The 18,720-nt window shown below is 45.9% G+C and overlaps 1 protein-coding gene across 1 annotated transcript in view; it reads left to right on the forward strand.

The window, feature by feature from the left end:
• Positions 1–18,720, forward strand: part of EZR (ezrin) — a 72,413-nt gene that overhangs the window by 43,105 nt on the left and 10,588 nt on the right. Inside the window, exons 8-9 of the mRNA XM_053460874.1 lie at positions 502–598; positions 11,446–11,609. Coding sequence (XP_053316849.1) covers positions 502–598; positions 11,446–11,609 — 261 coding nt within the window. The remainder of the gene's footprint in view (positions 1–501; positions 599–11,445; positions 11,610–18,720) is intronic.

The following is an 18,720-nucleotide window of genomic DNA, read 5'->3' on the forward strand; positions in this document are numbered from 1 at the left end:
TACTAGTAAAACTTTTTTTCTTATAGGGTAATCTTATATTCAGGCTTTTTCTTTTTTCCTAAATTAATATTCAAATTTTGGGTGGTCGTCTTATAATCGAGCAAATACAGTATTTTATATTTTTATAGCCAACAGTAACAAGCTTTGGCAGCATTTGTGTTCTGTACAGTGTATATTGAGTGTGTTCTGCTGTTTTCCTGGACAACAAGGTTGGACCTCAGGCTGAATGGTTTTCCTTCAAAAAAATTAACTAAGAATAACACAAAGGACACAGCAGTGAGGGAAATGTGTGCTTTATGAAAACATATGTTTTGTAACATATTTATGTATTGTGGAGAACATATTATTTATTTATTATTTCTGAACCATGACAAACCTTTCATATACCAACCTAACAACGGGAAACAAGCAACATTATATTGTATAAAATACTTGAAATCTACATGTGTGTATGAGCCTTATTTTAATTCTAACAAATGAATTACAATTATTCTCTGATAGGTTGACTCCTAAAATTGGATTCCCATGGAGTGAAATCAGGAATATCTCCTTTAATGACAAGAAGTTTATAATCAAACCCATTGACAAGAAGGCACCTGTAAGTGGAATGATTTTATAACTATTTTATAAAGTCTTTACAAACACTTGTATGTTGAATAGGGATACTGCATAAACTTATCCTTATCTGTTCTTCAGGATCCTTTATAATAATATGTCTGCAAGCTTGTATTGGTTAGTTGTAACACAGCTCAATTTAATGTTAAAGGGCAAATGTTTGTGCAGACTTTCCTAATATGACCATAATCATATTGGGAAAGAACGGTCGTACTGGACCTGTTTTCGGAATAGGGGACTTTAGCAAAAGGAGCATATGATGATGGAGAGAGGAATCTTTCCAATACATTAGTTTTTCTGTAGATAATCAAGTTGTAGAGGTCATAGAGGAGAAAGACAGGCATTGGAGCTTTCTCTCCCTCAAGATGTTCTTTCTTATATAATAGATAATTTTATATTTCTAAACAGAATGGCTGCATACTTAAATAGAGATGGCTTTAATGTTTCTTTTTTATTATTTTTGTATGAAGCACTTAACATATACCATGTGAAGTATAGCTCCTTCATTGCTTTGCCACAAATCGCACAAATGTTCTTTTGGTATGGGACTATAAACAGATCTTTGATAAGGAGGGAACGATTGGTAACATTGAGTTTAAGTTTATATCATATTCTTCATGATTCTGCATTTTTCCCAACACTTCAACATTTTGAGCGTGACCCAGAGACCACCCACCCCAGGACGCACTGTTACTGCTCCGGAGAGAAGTCACAACCGCCACTGTGCGAGTCTTTGTCACAGAACCTCAGGGTTCTGTTCTGGGACCAATTTTATTCAACATGTTTATAAATGACCTGGCAATAGGTGTGTTTCTGTGTTTGGAGATGACACTAAACTAAGTAAAGTAATACAGTGCGAGCAGGATATTACTGTGCTGCAGAGTGATCTAGATAGACTGGGGGGCTGGGTACACAAACGGCAGATGAAGTTCAATGTAGATAAATGTAAAGTTATGCACTTCGGGGTAGGGAACGCACAAGCAACCTACACCCTAAACGGTAGTGAATTAGGGATAATGACAAATGAGAAGGATTTGGGAATTGTTATAGACAACAAACTAGGCAAAAATGTGCAATGTCAGTCAGCAGTTGCTAAGGCCAGTAAGGTATTGTCCTGTATAAAAAGGGGCATCAATTCGCGGGATAAAAATATAATTTTGCCTCTGTATAAATCAATGGTAAGGCCACACCTTTTTGGGCACCTATTCTAAAGAAGGATATCATAGCACTAGAAAGGGTGCGGAGGCGGGCTACAGAATTATTAAAAGGAATGGAGCACTATAGTTATGAAGAAAGGTTAACAAATTTAAATCTGTTTAGTTTAGAAAAACGGCGCCTCAGAGGGGATATGATAGCATTATATATATATATATTCGGGGCCAATACAAACCATTGTGTGGAAATCTGTTCATAAACAGGACTATGCATAGGACACAAAGGAGATTTAGTCTAAGACAGAGGAAAGGGTTTTTTACAGTAAGGACAATAAGGATGTCGAATTCTCTGCCTGCAGGGGTAGTTTTATCGGAGTCTGTACAGACGTTTAAACTGCACCTGGATGGGGGCGTGTCCTGGTGCTTGAGGGAGATGGACGCACATTGAGTGAGCTCCTGCTCTCACCCGGCAATGACAGCTTTTACAGCCATTACAATTAGCCTTACCCAACTGTTTGTGCTACCCTGTCGTCCAGCAACGAGATGTCCACCCGTAGGGGCGGAAAACCGGGGCCTCTTCTGAGATGCCAGACTTTTTTAAGAAGAAAGACTCTGCACGGGGTGAAGGCCTAGGGAGCGCGGATGAAGCAGGCCTGAGCACACGCAGCGACATCGCGGACCTCAAGGCTTGCATGTTATCGGTGAAACAGGAGCTACAATCGGATCTTAAAGCTGGCCTATCGGCTATTTCGGCGGATCTTACTGCTCTAGCCTCCAGGACCGTCCAACTTGAAGCCGCGGTTGACCACCTTACCTCTGCTCAACAGGACCCTGACGACGCCATTGCTCGCTTGGAGGCCACGTGCGCTGACCTCCAGGACGCTGTGGAAGACATGGACAATCGCTCTCGACGTTCCAACCTGAGGGTGAGGGGCGTTCCAGAGACCTTGACGGACGTTCGTTCGTTTATTCATAAACGTTCGGTACCTACAGCAACTCCTGCCCGATGTGCCGGACGAGCAGCTGCGCCTAGAGCGGATCTGCAGAGCCCTGCGACCCAAGCCGGGACATAGCGAGCCTCCCAGGGACATCGTCCTCAAATGCCACTATTTTACAACAAAGGAGGCTGTCCTCCGCACGACACGGAATGTTTCACCGAAGCTTGATGGCATTACCCCGGTGTGGTATGCGGACATTGCCCCTTCTACCCTTCGTAAACGCCGGGCCCTGAAACCGCTCACAGATTTCCCGAGGGAGCGCGGGGTCCCCTATAGGTGGGGCTTCCCCTTCAAGCTCCTTGTACAGAAGGGCGGTCTACTTCTCCAACTACGAGAGCTTGCTGACGCTGGGCCGTTCCTGCGACGCCTGGGACTCCGGCCGCCTGCTGACCTGGACCGACCACTCCTCGAGACGGCAGTGTCGCCTCGATCGGAGGGACGTATTCCACGGGCTTTGGAGCCACGCCAATCGTCACCCCGCCCGCACCTCAGGACACGGCTTAGACCCTGCTGACCCCTGCGGCTGTTTCAACGCGCACCCTGGGGAATCTTTTGGCCCTTGTTCGGGATCGTCCCTGCTCTCATCGTGGAGGACAGCTAAGTGTTCGATCCGTGTTTTCGTGATTTTGTTTTGCCTTCTTTATTGCTCCGGTCGGTTATTGCTTTAGTGGGACTCTTGTCAGAGTTTTTTTTTTTTTTTCCTCCGCCATCGTCGTAATGTGCCTGTCTTCTCCGCTGCCCCTGCCTAGTAAGGGGTCACGGTTTTGCCTTCTAACGCATGCCTGATGCTTTTAATGCACTTTGGTGTGTTTCAACTGAATATCTATGTGCATGTAATGCCCTGGATGTTCTGATGATGTACTACCGTGATTGTGCCACCGCACCCCCTCCGCGGGTACCGCTTACCACCCAACAGGGCACATCTTTGAGCACTTACACCTCTCCCCACCTTCGAGTGTCTACTCCTGCTCTCATTTTGGCTGGGGAGTGGCACTGTATCGTGGGACAGGGCGTCTCTCTACACCACTATCTACACATTACACATTGTCTTATCACTTCATGCATACGGTGTCCTGCTCTTCTCTGTGGGGTAACATTCCCCTCCAGTACAGCCTCGGAGCACATTCGCGTATGCTTTACACTTTTTTATTTTTATTTATTTTCCCACATACACTAAGCATTTATTATTGCTCCTTCCCCATCCGCAGTGGCTGCGGCCCTACCGATGCTTCTATTTACGTCAATGCCTAACCACTGTGCTTTAATTAGTACTCTCTGTCCTGCCTCTCGCTATGAGATTACCTCCTCCCTGGGCATCTCTCTTACAGAGGGGAACGTGGTCCCAGAGCACACTCATGCACACTTTCCATAATTTTTTGTTTTTGTTTCGTACACTAAGCATTTCTCATTGCTCTCTCCCCGTTCGCAGTGGTTGCGGTTTTACCGCTGCGCCGTGGGACTACGCATCTATTTAAGCCAATGACTACACACTGTGCTTTAACTAGTACTCTCTGTCCCGCCTCTCAATGTGAGATTACCTCCTCCCTGGGCATCTCTCTTACAGAGGGGAACGCGGTTCCAGAGCGCACTCATGCACACTTTCCATATTTATTTATTTTTTTCCCTACCCATGCTCACATCATATCTCCACCACAAATCACCTTCTCCCTATGGGGTTCCGCAGATTGTTTGGGTCTGTTATGAGCGTGTTGTAGCCGCAGTCCCTTACTGGGGACGACGTCTCCTATTGCCCTGATCAGGTTTGTTCTGTTGCGTAATTCTATTGATGTATTAGGTTTTTCTTGGTTGTTGCCAGGGGAGTGTCTCTCTCACCTCCTCATCCAGGTTCCCCTGTGTTAATCTCGAAATAGACACATTTGTGCTGAGTCTATTCTCTCTGAATTGTATTGTTCTCTCCCTGGTGGTCTTTCCCACCGGTGTTATCTCTCTCTTTTCTTTCTCTGCTCTCCCCTCTTTTTTCTCTCCCTCTTCTCACTTTCCACCTCCCCCCCACTTTTTTTTTTTTTTTGGGTCCCTTCCTCCGGGTCCAGCTTCCTGACGAATGGCTTCCCTACACCATCCCAGGCTGAAGATAGTCTCCCATAATGTGAAAGGGTTGCTCGCCCTGCAGAAACGACGTATGGCAGTGAGGCATTATGTTCGCTCCCAAGCTGATATCGTTCTACTTCAGGAGACCCACTTCCGCCAGCGGTGTCTCCCCAAGTTTTGGGATCCACGATTTCCTGTACATTTTCATTCTGCGGCTCCAGATAAGCATAATGGTGTATCCATTCTCATACACAAGAGACTTCCTTTTCGTGTTCTCCAAACGTTCTCTGACCAGGAGGGCAGGTCTGGACGGTCTGCATAATGACCAGCCACTCACGATCGTAAACGTGTATGCTCCTAGCCCTCCGACATCTACATTCTTCGATAAGCTTGTGCAATCGCTCCTCACGACTCCACCGGGTGGTCTTGTTATTGGCGGGGATTTTAATTCAGTTCTGGATCCCTATATGGATAGGACTCTCTCGACGGCACGGACCTGCCCGGCCTCCCTCTTTAAACTATTTGATGCGTGGAGGCTCCTCCACCCCACAGATCGGGACTATTCATTTTTCTCACATCCCCACACAATGTACTCCAGGCTGGACTATTTTTTCCTCAATCAATGCTTCCTTCCATCGCTTCTTGGATCTAAGATACACGAGATCTCATGGTCGGATCACGCCATGGTAGAGATTTCACTGGCAGGCCTTCTCCCCCAAACCTGCGACCATTCTGGCGACTCAACGACTCCCTGCTTCTCGACCCTGAAGTTCGAGGGACCATAACTCAATCCCTCACCACTTACTTCGCGGAGAATCTGACTCCAGAGGTCACCCTCAGTACCACCTGGGATGCGCACAAGGCGGTCCTTTGGGGCCAATTCCTAGCTCTGAACTCGGCCAAGCGGAAGCAACATCTTTCTCAGATCGAGGACCTTGGGGCCATCTTGTCCAGACTTCAAGCGGATCACAAACGCTCCGGCGACTCTCGTCTTCTTTGGGAGATAATTTCCACCAGGGGCCAGCTGAATTTATTACTTTCCTCTGACACCACCAAAGCGCTAAACAACGGTTCTTCGAGAAAGCGAACAAACCAGACACTATGTTGGCACGGATGCTACAGAACCTCATTCGCTCCCGGACTATACGTAATATATATGCTTGACCTCTGACCCTGAAGCCATCGCGGATCGGTTTGCGGAGTACTATTCTCACTTATACGACGGCAAGAAAACTTCCCCCTCGGTGTCGCTATCGTCTGACCTGCAACGGTTTCTCTCTGAGTGTAAGTTGCCTTCTCTTGCTCCTTCGGCCCTAGCTAACCTTAATGCTCTCATTACGGTGGACGAGGTCTCTGCTGCCCTTAAGTGCTTTAAGAATTCAAAGGCCCCGGGTCCCGACGGCTTCACCGCTAAATATTATAAATCCTTTGCTGCATGCCTTCTCCCGCACATGCCCACGCTATTTAACACGTTCCTCAAGGGGGAGGCGTGTCCCTCTCCGGACATGCAGAGGGCCAAGATAGTAATGATTCCCAAGGAGGGCAAGGACCCTTCGCTTTTCTCCAGCTATAGACCCATCTCCCTCATTAATATTGATTTGAAACTATTTGCCAAGGTGCTTGCCCTCCGGTTAAATGGGGTCCTGCCCGCTCTGGTCCATCCTGACCAGGTGCGCTTCGTTCCGGGGAGGGATGCCCCGGATAATATTAGGCACTCTCTGAACCTGGTCCACTCGTGTCGGAGGACTGGGACGCCAATGATGCTTCTGTCCCTGGACGCAGAAAAGGCCTTCGACTGAGTGGACTGGGGGTATCTGTGGTCAGTCATGTGGGCCTTTGGCTTTTCCGGGGCCTTTTTGCGCGGTGCGCAGGCCTTGTAGACGCTCCCCTCAGCCGTAGTAGATATTGGCACGCTCCGATCTCGGTCTTTTGCAATTAAGGGCGGGACCCACCAAGGTTGCCCCTTCTCGCCGCTACTATTTGCGTTGGCCATTGAGCCACTGGCTCAGGCCATTCGTCTGCACCCGAATATTAGGGGTCTTGCTGTGGGTGGCCGGGACTACAAACTTAGCTTGTTTGCAGACGACGTTCTGCTCTCTTTGACATCCCCACTCACGTCCCTGCCTAATTTGTATCACCTGCTAGGGCAGTTCGGGAAGTTTTCCGGCTATAAAATTAACTCAGACAAATGCGAGGCCTTAAATATTAGCCTTCCCTCCCCTACGGTGAAGCTCCTCTCCCTTAATTTTGATTTTAAATGGCGGCCCTTCTCCCTGCAGTCCTTGGGCATTAATGTCACCCCCTCTCGTCAGCAGATGTATGCAGCCAACTATCCGCAACTATTCCAGACTCTAAAACGCGATCTCACCGCTTGGTCCGCCTACGCCTTATCACTTATGGGGAGAATCTATGCAGTGAAGATGACTTTGTTGCCCAAATTGTTATATCTCTTCCGTTCCATCTCCTTGCCAAATCATCGGAAAGATATTGCTGGCCTCCAGGGGGCTATTGAGAGGTTTGTTTGGCAGGGCCGAAGGAGCAGGTTTGCTAAATCGACCCTTTATAGGTCAAAGAAGGCCGGAGGGCTATCCCCTCCCCTCCTTTATGAATACTATGTTGCAGCTCAGTTAGCAATGCTTTTATCCCTCTCTGTGCGCCCCTCGTCTGCGCGTTGGGTTCAGCTGGAATCTGATCTCTCCTCTGGGGCGAATCTACGATGGCTTATGTGGCACCCCACCCTGGATAAAAGCAGTGTCTCCGGCAGCCCTACCCTCCTCCACTCATTTTCTCTCTGGTATCCGTTGTTTCAGAACCGGGACTTCCCGGTGGGTCTTCAGATTCGTCCGTTCCAGTGGTGGGTCGACAAGGGACTACACACAGTGGGAGATCTGCTCCTGAACAATCGACCCTACTCCTTCCAGCAACTGGCATCATTGCACAACATTCCTGCGACTGAAATTTTTCGATACCACCAAATTTCCCACTTTCTCCTTCTGTTTCTCAAGCGCTATCCGGACCACATACCTACTGTGACAGAACGACCTGTCATACAGGGCCCCAAGGTAGACAGAGATGGCTCCAGCCTGGCTGCATAACAAACATGGCTCAAGCAGTTACTCCATTGTGTTAACAAATCCCATTAACAGGATTACTGCCAGGAGGATATTCAGTAGCCAAAGGGGATTAAAGGTTGGGTCGTCTACATGTACCTGTTTATTAATGTTAATTCAATTATGTGGATATATAAGGCTATGTTTTACAACAATAAAATGTTCCATTTGTTCTTCACAATCCTGGTGGTCGTGACTACTTTTGTGATCTAAGACAAAGATCCATCTATTAGCCTTTTGAGGCCGGAGACTATCCTGGAGGGACAGACGAAGGATTCATAGGATATCTATAACCCTAACTAAGCAACCCATTACACCTACCTTTTACAAACAAGCAAGCAACCGCTCGCACAAAATCGGCAGCGCGATCTCCCTTCTATACAATCATATTTTGGGGGTGAAATACCCGTCCTCGCCTTCCTTTGAACGCCGATGGGAGACCGACTTGGATCAAATCCTCGACTCCTGACTGGGGGGAAATCTATGAGAACACTTGGAAAGTCACCACTTGCACCCTCGTACAGGAGAACTGCTTTAAGGTATTGTCTCGCTGGCATCTTCCTCCTTTGCGACTACATCGTATGTTCCCGACGCATTCTCCTCTCTGCTTTCGTGGCTGTGACGAGGCAGGGACCCCGCTACACATTTGGTGGACTTGCCCCAAGCTTATGCCGATATGGCCCCATTTCTTCAGTTTGCTGAGTGACGCCAACCAGAGCCTTGGTCGGCCCATCTCTGTAGAAGCTATCCTCCGGACGCTCTGACTAAACCAGCACACCGTCTTATATTTCGAGTTTGTACGCCGGTCCGTCTTGCTATTGCCCAAGTGTGGAAGTCGGGCACTCCTGAGATACACGCCGTTGAAGCTAAAATTTGGCATATGCTGAAGATGGAAAATCACAGCTTACCTGCATGACAAGTCTCATATTTTTCTTTTCACCTGGGGGCCGTGGCTGGAGAAGTTCGGGATGTCACCTGCGGCAATTTTCGTGGATCTGACCTATGGCTGATGTCTTTTGTTCGGCTAGCTGAGGCTCTGAGGCTTACCCGCTGTGAACCGTTCCCTTACCCTTTTTTTTTCTTCTCTTTTTTATTTGTTTTTCCCCTCTCCTCTTTCCGGGCCTTTCTTTTGTCTCCTGGCTTTACCTCTCTTCTATTCTTTGTATTTCTTTCTGAAGATGATTTCCAATGATTACACCTGTTCCAGACCCGCCAGTGTTGGCATACTATGCGCTCTCTGTGCGCCTTTATGGGCCCTCGTCACCTGGGCGCCAATACTCACGCCTATTGACATGGTGCAGTCTACTGTTTCACCTGGGGCTCTCTTATTTACATCACCCCCTATAATGAGATCATCTGAGATGCTCTGCTCTATATATTGTACCTGCTATATCATGTCTGTATTTGTGTTTCTCTGAAAATCGTCTTTTATATTGACAAAATAAAAATTACTTTACAAAATAAAATAAAAAAACTGCACCTGGATGAATACTTGGAAAAACATAATATTCGGGGATAAAATCTTTAATTATGGGGAAACAGCTTATTGATCCAAGGAGAAATCTGACTGCCATTTTGGGGTCAAGAAGGATTTTTTTCCTTGGTTAGTGCAAAATTGGAAAGAGCGAAACTGGGTTTTTTTGCCATCTTTTGGATCAACAGCAACAAACTAACAGATACAGGAAAGGCTGAACTTGATGGACGCATGTCTTTTTTCAGCCTATGTAACTATGTAACTCGCAAGATGGCGGCACTTTAGTTAAAAAAAAATAAAGTTGGGAAAGTTCTTGAGAACTCTGGCTCCCATTGCAGGTTGAATACAGGTACGGCATTCAACCATGCAAGTTAATGGAACCCAGCTTTTTAATCACAATGGAAAAAAATAAAAATAGCTAAAAAAAATTGGTAACATTTAAAAATAATTATGCAGTGATGTCATCATCAGAGGATCCATCCAGTTCTAGCAAGATGTAAAAAAAAGTCCAAAAAGGATAAAAAAAAATAAAAGTTTATTATTATGAGCAAGTGCTAAAATTAGCGTTTCAAATTTTTTAAAAAAATGAATGGTTCGATGAGGTAAATTAAAGTGGCTGGGTTCAGAGATAGGGCATAGGCACAGACTGACCAAAATGGGGGGGGGGAGCTCACTTCCCAAATGTAGCCCCCAAACACCACACAAATCCATGCATGGGTGGTATCACTGTAATCAAAAGATGTTGCTGAACACATATTGGGGTGTTGTTTGATAGTGACATGTACCAGGAGCAGTAAATTCGCACCTGAAGTACAATTTGTGGGATAAACCTCCCCCACACACACACAAATTTTGACAAAGGCTGGTGGTAAAGTTAGTGCATGGAAAGGGTTAATAAAGCACTACCTTGGGGTGTCTATTTTTCAAAAATATGGTTTGATGGGGTAAATTGAATTGGCCGGCTTCAATTGGCAGTGGCTGCAGGGAGGGACAGGAAGCAAGAAAGGGGCAGGGCCAAAGTGCCAATTGGCATTGCCCATTTCCTATAGTGTCCACATGGCTCAAGAACTCATCTAACTGTGAGTATAAAATTAATATTTGGGCTGCTGAAAGTTACGGGCAGTTATAGTTAATGGGGTGTTTAGGGTTAATTTAGGGGCAGTTATAGTTAGTGGTGTTTAGGGTTAATTGTGGTTGATGGGGTCTTCAGGGTTAATTTAGGGGCAGTTGTGGTTGATGGGGTGTTTAGGGTTAATTTAGGGGCAGTAATAGTTAATGTGGTGTTTATGGTTAATTTAGGGGCAGTTATGGTTAATGGGGTCTTCTCTTCAGAGTTAATTTAATGCTGAGGACTGAGGGTTAATTTAATTTAATTAATTTAATAAGGTTAACTTAAGGTGCAGTTAGAGGTAAAGGGGGGCAAACTGAGGGGAATCTAAACCCTGGGGGCAGTGAATATTAACCCTGTATTTATTTATAAAAGTATTGTGTCGGTGTGCTGCGAACAAGTCTGTGAAAGAGTCTGAGTTACATATCTGGGGGTATATGGCATATAGGGTATATAAGCATATGTGGGGAGGGCAGTGTGGCCTGTCTGGGAGGGCAGTGTGGCCTGTCTGGGGGAGTGTGACAAGCCTGGGCTCAAATGTGCATAACTGGGGGGTCAGGTTGGGAAACAATGCATTTTTATCAAAGTTTTTATTCTGTTTGTTTTTAACACCCTACGTTACTTTATTCAATTATTTTAAATAAATGAAAAATTTACATTTTTTGTATCCGATTAATCGAAAAAATAATCGGCCAACTAATCGATTATGAAAATAATCGTTAGTTGCAGCCCTATTTGAAACTGTTAATGCTTTGAAGTCATTGCTTTACAATTATTATAGAAAGGACGTTCCAGTGATCGTCAATTTGATACTTTGCACATTTAAATAAAGAACCCCTTTCAGAGTTTTGGATGCTTGATTTCATTTTGCAAATGGAGCACATTAAGTAACAGTGGCAAGTCATTCTTACAATGTCTCCTGTTTTTATTATTTTAGGACTTCGTGTTCTATGCCCCAAGGCTGAGGATCAACAAGCGAATCTTACAGCTCTGCATGGGTAACCATGAGCTGTACATGCGCCGCAGAAAACCAGACACCATTGAGGTGCAGCAGATGAAAGCACAGGCTAAAGAGGAGAAGCTTCAGAAACAATTGGAAAGGTGAGGAAAATTTGAAACCACAAATTCACCTTTATCTGCCACACTGCTCAAGGCATTATTGATTACCGTATTTGCTCGATTATAAGACAAGGTTTTTTTCAGAGCAAATGCTCTGAAAAATACCCCTCGTCTTATAATCGGGGTCGTCTTATAATCAGACCTCAAATAGGTCTGACTATGAGATGACTAAGATCCAGATCCCCCGCAGCTGCAGGGGACCTGGATCCTCCTGTCCCCCCAACCCCCCCCGCCCCACTTACCGGTGCTTCTGAGTCCCCGGTGTGTAGCCGGGGCAGCGTGTAGATGCCCCAGTGTGGCTAGCAGCGGGGGTTGTCTGCGTCCATCGCAGAGATCAGTCAGAGATCAGAGTTCCCCGCACCGGTCCGGCACCTCCTTCCGGCTGCAGCGTAAGTTGTCTATGATCTACACGCTGCCCCGGCTACATGACAGGGGAGTCAGAAGCACCGGTAAGTTGGGGGGGGGGCTGGGGAGTGTTAAATGGGGGACGTAAGGGCCTTTTAACCCCCTTAATGCCACTTTGCCTCCAGAAATGCCTTTTTAACTCTCTATATGCCACTCTGCCTCCTGAAATTCCTTAAACCTCCCTATATGCCACTATGCCCCATAATATGCTTTTTAACCCCCTTAATGTCAGAGTGGCATATAGGGGTATAAGGCATTTCTGGAGGCAGAGTAGCACAAAGGTGGCCAAAAGGCATATCATGGGGCACAGTGGCATATAGGGTTATAAGGCATATCATGGGGCACAGTGGCATTTAGAGGGTTAAAAGGCATATCATGGGGGTTAAAAGGCATTTCTGGGGCAGATGTGCATAACTGGGGGGGCAGGTTGGAAAATAGAAGGAAATAAAACCAAAATATTTTTCTCAATCATAGCTTTTATTAAAAAAATAGTTTACATGAATTAACATTTACTGGTAAAACTTTTTTCCTATAGGGTCGTCTTATATCGAGCAAATACGGTAGTACAGGAACACTCTGCCCTTTACCGAATTAAAACTCTCAGTAGTTGAAGAGAGTTATGAGAGTAGCTATCCAAAAAACAATTTGGAAAAATGTAAGGATTTTTTTCTATTTGTAGCGAACTGAAGGTTTGTTTGCTATCTTTTTTTTCAATCAGCGTTTCCTCCCCTTTCAGAATTTTTTTGCAGGACATGTAGGTCCTCTTTTAAAGAAAACATAAGTGAGCAGGCAAAACCTTTATTTCTTATGAGATAATATATATATATATATATATAACAGAATGGCACAATCATAAAACAAATCATGGCAACAAATGAGAAAAAAAATGAAATGCCCCCTGTTCAAAAGTCTGCATACCCTTAGTACAATGCTGTGCATTGCCCCCTTTAGCATCAATGACAGCATGCAGTCTTTTGTAATAGTTGTCTATGAGGCCCCATGTTCTTGCAGGTGGTATAGCTGCCTATTTGTCATGTCAAAATGCCTCCAGTCACCTTTTTCTACTGTAACCATTGGAGGGTCAACTTGGCAATTGTCAATACAATAGACATAATGTAATGCAGTACAATACAGAATCTGACATGCTAAGTTAGAAGCAAGATTTCTTTCAATAAAGTGCCAAAGATAAAGTGCAGGAAAGGCATTTCACTGGAAAAAAACTCAGTAGTCCATACAGATCCAGGAATGCTTTTTTTTTCCTCAATATGTTGCATTGGGTAAAATCAAAGTCCCAGCTTCTTCAGGAGGTTCATAGGGCGATCAAACAGATACAGATAGAGTCCCCCGTATATATTGTACGATAAATCATGTCCTGAAATCACCACAAATACATTAAAGGGCACTTCCGAAAGTGATGTCATGTGTTCCATATCACTAGATATGGGTTCCACCAAGGGAGATTATGTGTTCCAAACACTCAAGAAGAGCTCTGGCTCTATTTTACTAGCAGGAAGTTTTTCTTTTCTAACAGATGCTCCAAAAAAGTACCATAAAATACTCTTAGGGGCCAGGAACCAGACAGACACGAAACATAAAATGCAATCACCTTTATTGTAATAACAATAGCGAACAAAGCCAAATCGTGATCCAAGAGCATATACCAAAAGACAAGCTGGGGTCAGGAACCAAGACGAGTACTCAGACAAGCCGTGGTCAGGAATACGGAGATCAGCGAAGTCAGGGTCAAGCCAGGAATCAGGAGCCGGGAAGGACTTCAGAGAAAACCAGGTCATGCACAAGAATTCAGGAACACAGCGATAGCACTTGCAGCCAGAAACAACAGAAGGGCAAGGAGGAAGTGAAGTTTAGCTGCTTAAATAGCCAAAAGGGGCTGAGTGACAGGAGTGTAGCCATGGCAACCCAGCCAGGCTGTATTAGCCTCCAGCAATGCAGCAGAAAAGCAGCTAGACCATAACAAATACAAAAAAGAAGATAACATAGCATCACATGATTCTTGATTAATAAATAACTAAAACATATTATTTATATGTAAAACAGCATGACTAAAAAGATATTCAGAGAATGGGACTAATCTACTAAACAAAAATATGATTCTTCAAAGGACATACCGTATTTGCTTGATTATAAGACGACCCTATAGGAAAAAAGTTTTACCAGTAAATGTTAATTCATGTAAACTATGAAAGCTATGATTGAGAAAAATATTTTGTTTTTATTTCCTTTTTTTCAACCTGCCCAACCAGTTATGCACATCTGCCCCCTATATGCCACTGTGCCCCATGATATGCCTTTTAACCCTCTAAATTCCACTGTGCCCCATGATATGCCTTTTGACACCCTGAGTGCCACTCTGCCTCCAGAATTGCCTTATACCCCTATATGCCACTCTGGCATTTACGGGGTTAAAAGGCATAATATGGGGCAGAGTGGCATATTGGTTGGTATAAGGCATTTCAGGAGGCAGAGTGGCGTATAGAGGGTTAAAAGGCATTTCTGGAGGCAGAATGACATTAAGGGGGTTAAAAGGCATTTCACAGAGCACTCTGCCTCCAGAAATGCCTTATGCCCCCATTTAACACTCCCTCCCCCTCCCTCCTCCAAACTTACCGGAGCTTTTGAGTCCCCGGTGCGTAGTCCGGGCAGCGTGTAGAGCTCTACGTGATTCGCGTAGACAACTTCCGCTGCAGCCGGGAGGTTGTGCGTTTAGCAGCGGGGGTTGTCTGCGTCTATTGCGCAGACCCTTCCCGGCTGTCAGAGATCACGGGGAACTCTGATCTCTGACAGCCGGGAAAGGTCGGCGTGATGGACACAGACAACCCCTCGCCGCACCTCCTCCCGGCTGCAGCGGAAGTTGTGTAAGCGAATCGCCTAGAGCTCTACACGCTGCCCGGTGCTTAGTCCGGGCAGCGTGTAGAGCTCTACGCAAATTGCGTAGAGCTCTACACGCTGCCCGGACTAAGCACCGGGGACTCTGAAGTACCGGTAATTGGGGGGGAGACAGAGTGATCCAGGTCCCCTGCATCGCTGCGGGGGATCTGGATCTTAGTCTCATAGTCAGACCTAGTTGAGGTCTGATTATAAGACGACCCCGATTATAAGACGAGGGGTATTTTTCAGAGCATTTGCTCTGGAAAAAGCCTCATCTTACAATCGAGCAAATACAGATATATATATATACATATATATATACCGTATTTGCTTGATTGTAAGACAAGGTTTTTGAATAACCACCGTCTTTTATTCGAGGTTGTCTTCTAATCAGACCTCAAATAGAGGTCTGACTACAAGACTAAGATTCAGATCCCCCGCCGTACTGCAGGGGACCTGGATCCTCCTCTCCGGCAGCTGGTGGAGGTCTGCAACCTCCATTTCTGGGGCTTCTATGACATCACATGACCTTCCGGTGCTCATTCATAGAAGCTCCGGGGAAGTGCCAGCAGCAGCAGCTCAGGTCCTCCGCCGGCTGCCCCATTAGACATCAAGGAATCTGGGAAGTCTAAAGAAGCACTGGTAAATCAGGGGGGGATAAGAGTGGCATATGGGGGGGGCTTTCTGGAGGCAGAGTAGCATATAGGGATTAAAAAGAATATCAGGGAGGCAGAGTGTCATATAGGGGGTTAAAAGGAATATCAGGGAGGCAGAGTGGCATATAGGGTTTAAAAGGAATATCAGGGAGGCAGAGTGGCATATAGGGTTTAAAAGGAATATCAGGGAGGCAGAGTGGCATATAGGGGTTAAAAGGAATATCAGGGAGGCAGTGTGGCATATAGGGGGTTAAAAGGAATATAGGAGGCAGAGTGGCATATATGGGGGTATAAGGCATTTCTGGGGGCAGAGTAGCATATAAGGGGGTATAAGGCATATCTGGTGGGCAATTGTGCATAACTGGGGGCAGGTTGGCAAATAAAAGGAAATAAAAACAAAAAATGCATTTTTCTCATAGTTATTATTAAATATGAAAAAATAGTTTACATGTGAATTAATATTTACTAGCAAAACTTTTTTTCTGATAGGGTAATCATATATGCAGGCTTTTTCTTTTTTTCATAAATTAATATTCAAATTTTGGGGGGGTCGTCTTATGATCAGGGTCGTCTTATAATCGAGCAAATACAGTATTTAAAAAATAGCCACTATGTACTGGAAAATTAAAAAATGAAGTATTAAATAATAAAAAATTATTTATTAAAGTATTTTATATATATGTATATATATATATATATATATATACACTGCTCAAAATAATAAAGGGAACACTTAAACAACACAATGTAACTCGAAGTCAATCACACATCTGTGAAATCACACTGTCCACTCAGGAAGCAACACTGATGGACAATCAATTTCACATGCTGTGGTGCAAATGGAACAGACAGCACGTGGATATTATAGGCAATTAGCAAGACACTCCCAATAAAGGAGTGGTTCTGCAGGTGGTGACCACAGACCACTGCTCCGTTCCTATGCTTCCTGGCTGATGTTTTGGTCACTTTTGAATGCTGGCGATGCTTTCACTCTAGTGGTAGCATGAGACAGAGTCTACAACCCACACAGGTGGCTCAGGTAGTGCAGCTCATCCAGGATGGCACATTAATGCGAGCTGTGGCAAGAAGGTTTGCTGTGTCTGTCAGCATAGTGTCCAGAGCATGGAGGCGCTACCAGGAGACAGGCCAGTACATCAGGAGACGTGGAGGAGGCCATAGGAGGGCAACAACCCAGCAGCAGGACCGCTACCTCCGCCTTTGTGCAAGGAGGAGCAGGAGGAGCACTGCCAGAGCCCTGCAAAATGACCTCCAGCAGGCCTCAAATGTGCATGTGTCCACTCAAACGGTCAGAAACAGACTCCATGAGGGTGGTATGAGGGCCCGACATCCACAGGTGGGGGTTGTGCTTACAGCCCAACACCGTGCAGGACATTTGGCATTTGCCAGAGAACACCAGGATTGGCATATTCGCCACTGGAACAGGGTCAGGGTGGAGGGAATTCCCCTCACTGTCGGCCGGTCTCTCACTTCCGTCTCTCTCCCCCCTCCCATACACCCCTATGACTCCTCCCCCCTCCCATACATCACTCTGCCTCTCTCCCGACTCCCTGGTGCTTTGTGAACCTCCATGCTGACAGGCACTTTCACTGCACATAAGTGAAGGTGAGTGACAGAGGCTGTCTGTGCGCATCACGCAGACCCCCACCGGCTGACAGAGAATCGAGGTCTCCTGCAGAGGATCATCCTCTCTGTCAGCCGGTGGGGGTCTGCATCGCACAGACAGCCTCCGTTACTGCCCTTCACTTACGCTGAGGCTTCTATAAAGCTGCAGTGAAAGTGCCTGTCGGCAACGGAGCCGGGTAGAGAGGCAGAGCGATGTATGGGAGGGGGGAGGAGTCAGAGGGGTGTATGGGAGCCACCCTCCCATACACCACTTTGGCTCCTCCCCCTCCCATACGCCACTCTGCCTCTCTACCCGGCTCCCTGGTGTCTTGTGAACCTCTGTTGCTGACAGGAGTGGCGTATGGGAGGGGGGAGGAGGCAGAGTGGAGTATGGGAGGGGGGAGGAGACAGAGTGGAGTATGGGAGGGGGAGGAGGCAGAGTGGTGTATGGGAGGGGGAGGAGGCAGAGTGGTGTATGGGAGGGGGAGGAGGCAAAGTGGTGTATGGGAGGGGGGAGGAGGCAAAGTGGTGTATGGGAGGAGGGAGGAGCCAGAGTGGTGTATGGGAGGAGGGAGGAGCCAAAGTGGTGTATGGGAGGGGGAGGAGCCAAAGTGGTGTATGGGAGGGGGGAGGAGGCAGAGTGGAGTATGGGAGGGGGAGGAGGCAAAGTGATGTATGGGAGGGGGGAGGAGCCAGAGTGTTGTATGGGCAGGGAGGAGCCAGAGTGGTGTATGGGAGGGGGAGGAGCTATAGTTATAGTGAGTTATAGTGGTGTATGGGCGGTATTATGAATTTCCGGGCATATAGGGGGTATAAGGCATATCGATATTAGGCATATCAGGGGGGCATAAAACGTATCTGGGGGAAAAAGGTATATCAGGGGGCTCAGTTGCATATCACTGGCATATAAGGAGTATAAGGCATATCGGGGGCACAGTGGCATATCGGGGGCACAGTGGAATCTCTGGCATATAAGAGGTAAAAGCATATATGGGGGCAGAGTGGCAAGCTGGGGGTCAGATGTGCATAACTGGGGGCAGTTTGGTAAATAAAAGAAAACATAAACAAGGCTTTTTTTCTCATAGTCTTTGTATTAAAACCTAGTTTGAGAAACACTGTGTTTGGGTTCTTGTAGCTTTTATTATTATGTCGGTAAAATAAGAAGGTGAATAGCGAGAGGCCATTGCAATAAAGAGATGAAAGTGTAAATTGTACGTTTTTTATTACATTATTTTAAATTTTAAAAAATTGCATTTTTGTATCCGATTAATCGAAAAAATAATCGGCCAACTAATCGATTATTAAAATAATCGTTAGTTGCAGCCCTAGAGATGAGTATTGTGGAAGGTAGCAAAGGAATTCTCGTGAGAGCTGAGAGGGAACCAGTACTGCTGAACTACCCTGGCAGAGAATCTGCTGCAATCCTTGAAAGAAATGGTTTTGCATGGATGTGATATTACGTCTTCAGTTCCTACAGGGTTTAAACAAACTAGGTATTTGCCCAGAGAACCACTGTTTGA

The sequence above is a fragment of the Spea bombifrons genome, chromosome 3, assembly GCF_027358695.1.
Source record: "Spea bombifrons isolate aSpeBom1 chromosome 3, aSpeBom1.2.pri, whole genome shotgun sequence".
NCBI lineage: Eukaryota > Metazoa > Chordata > Amphibia > Anura > Pelobatidae > Spea > Spea bombifrons.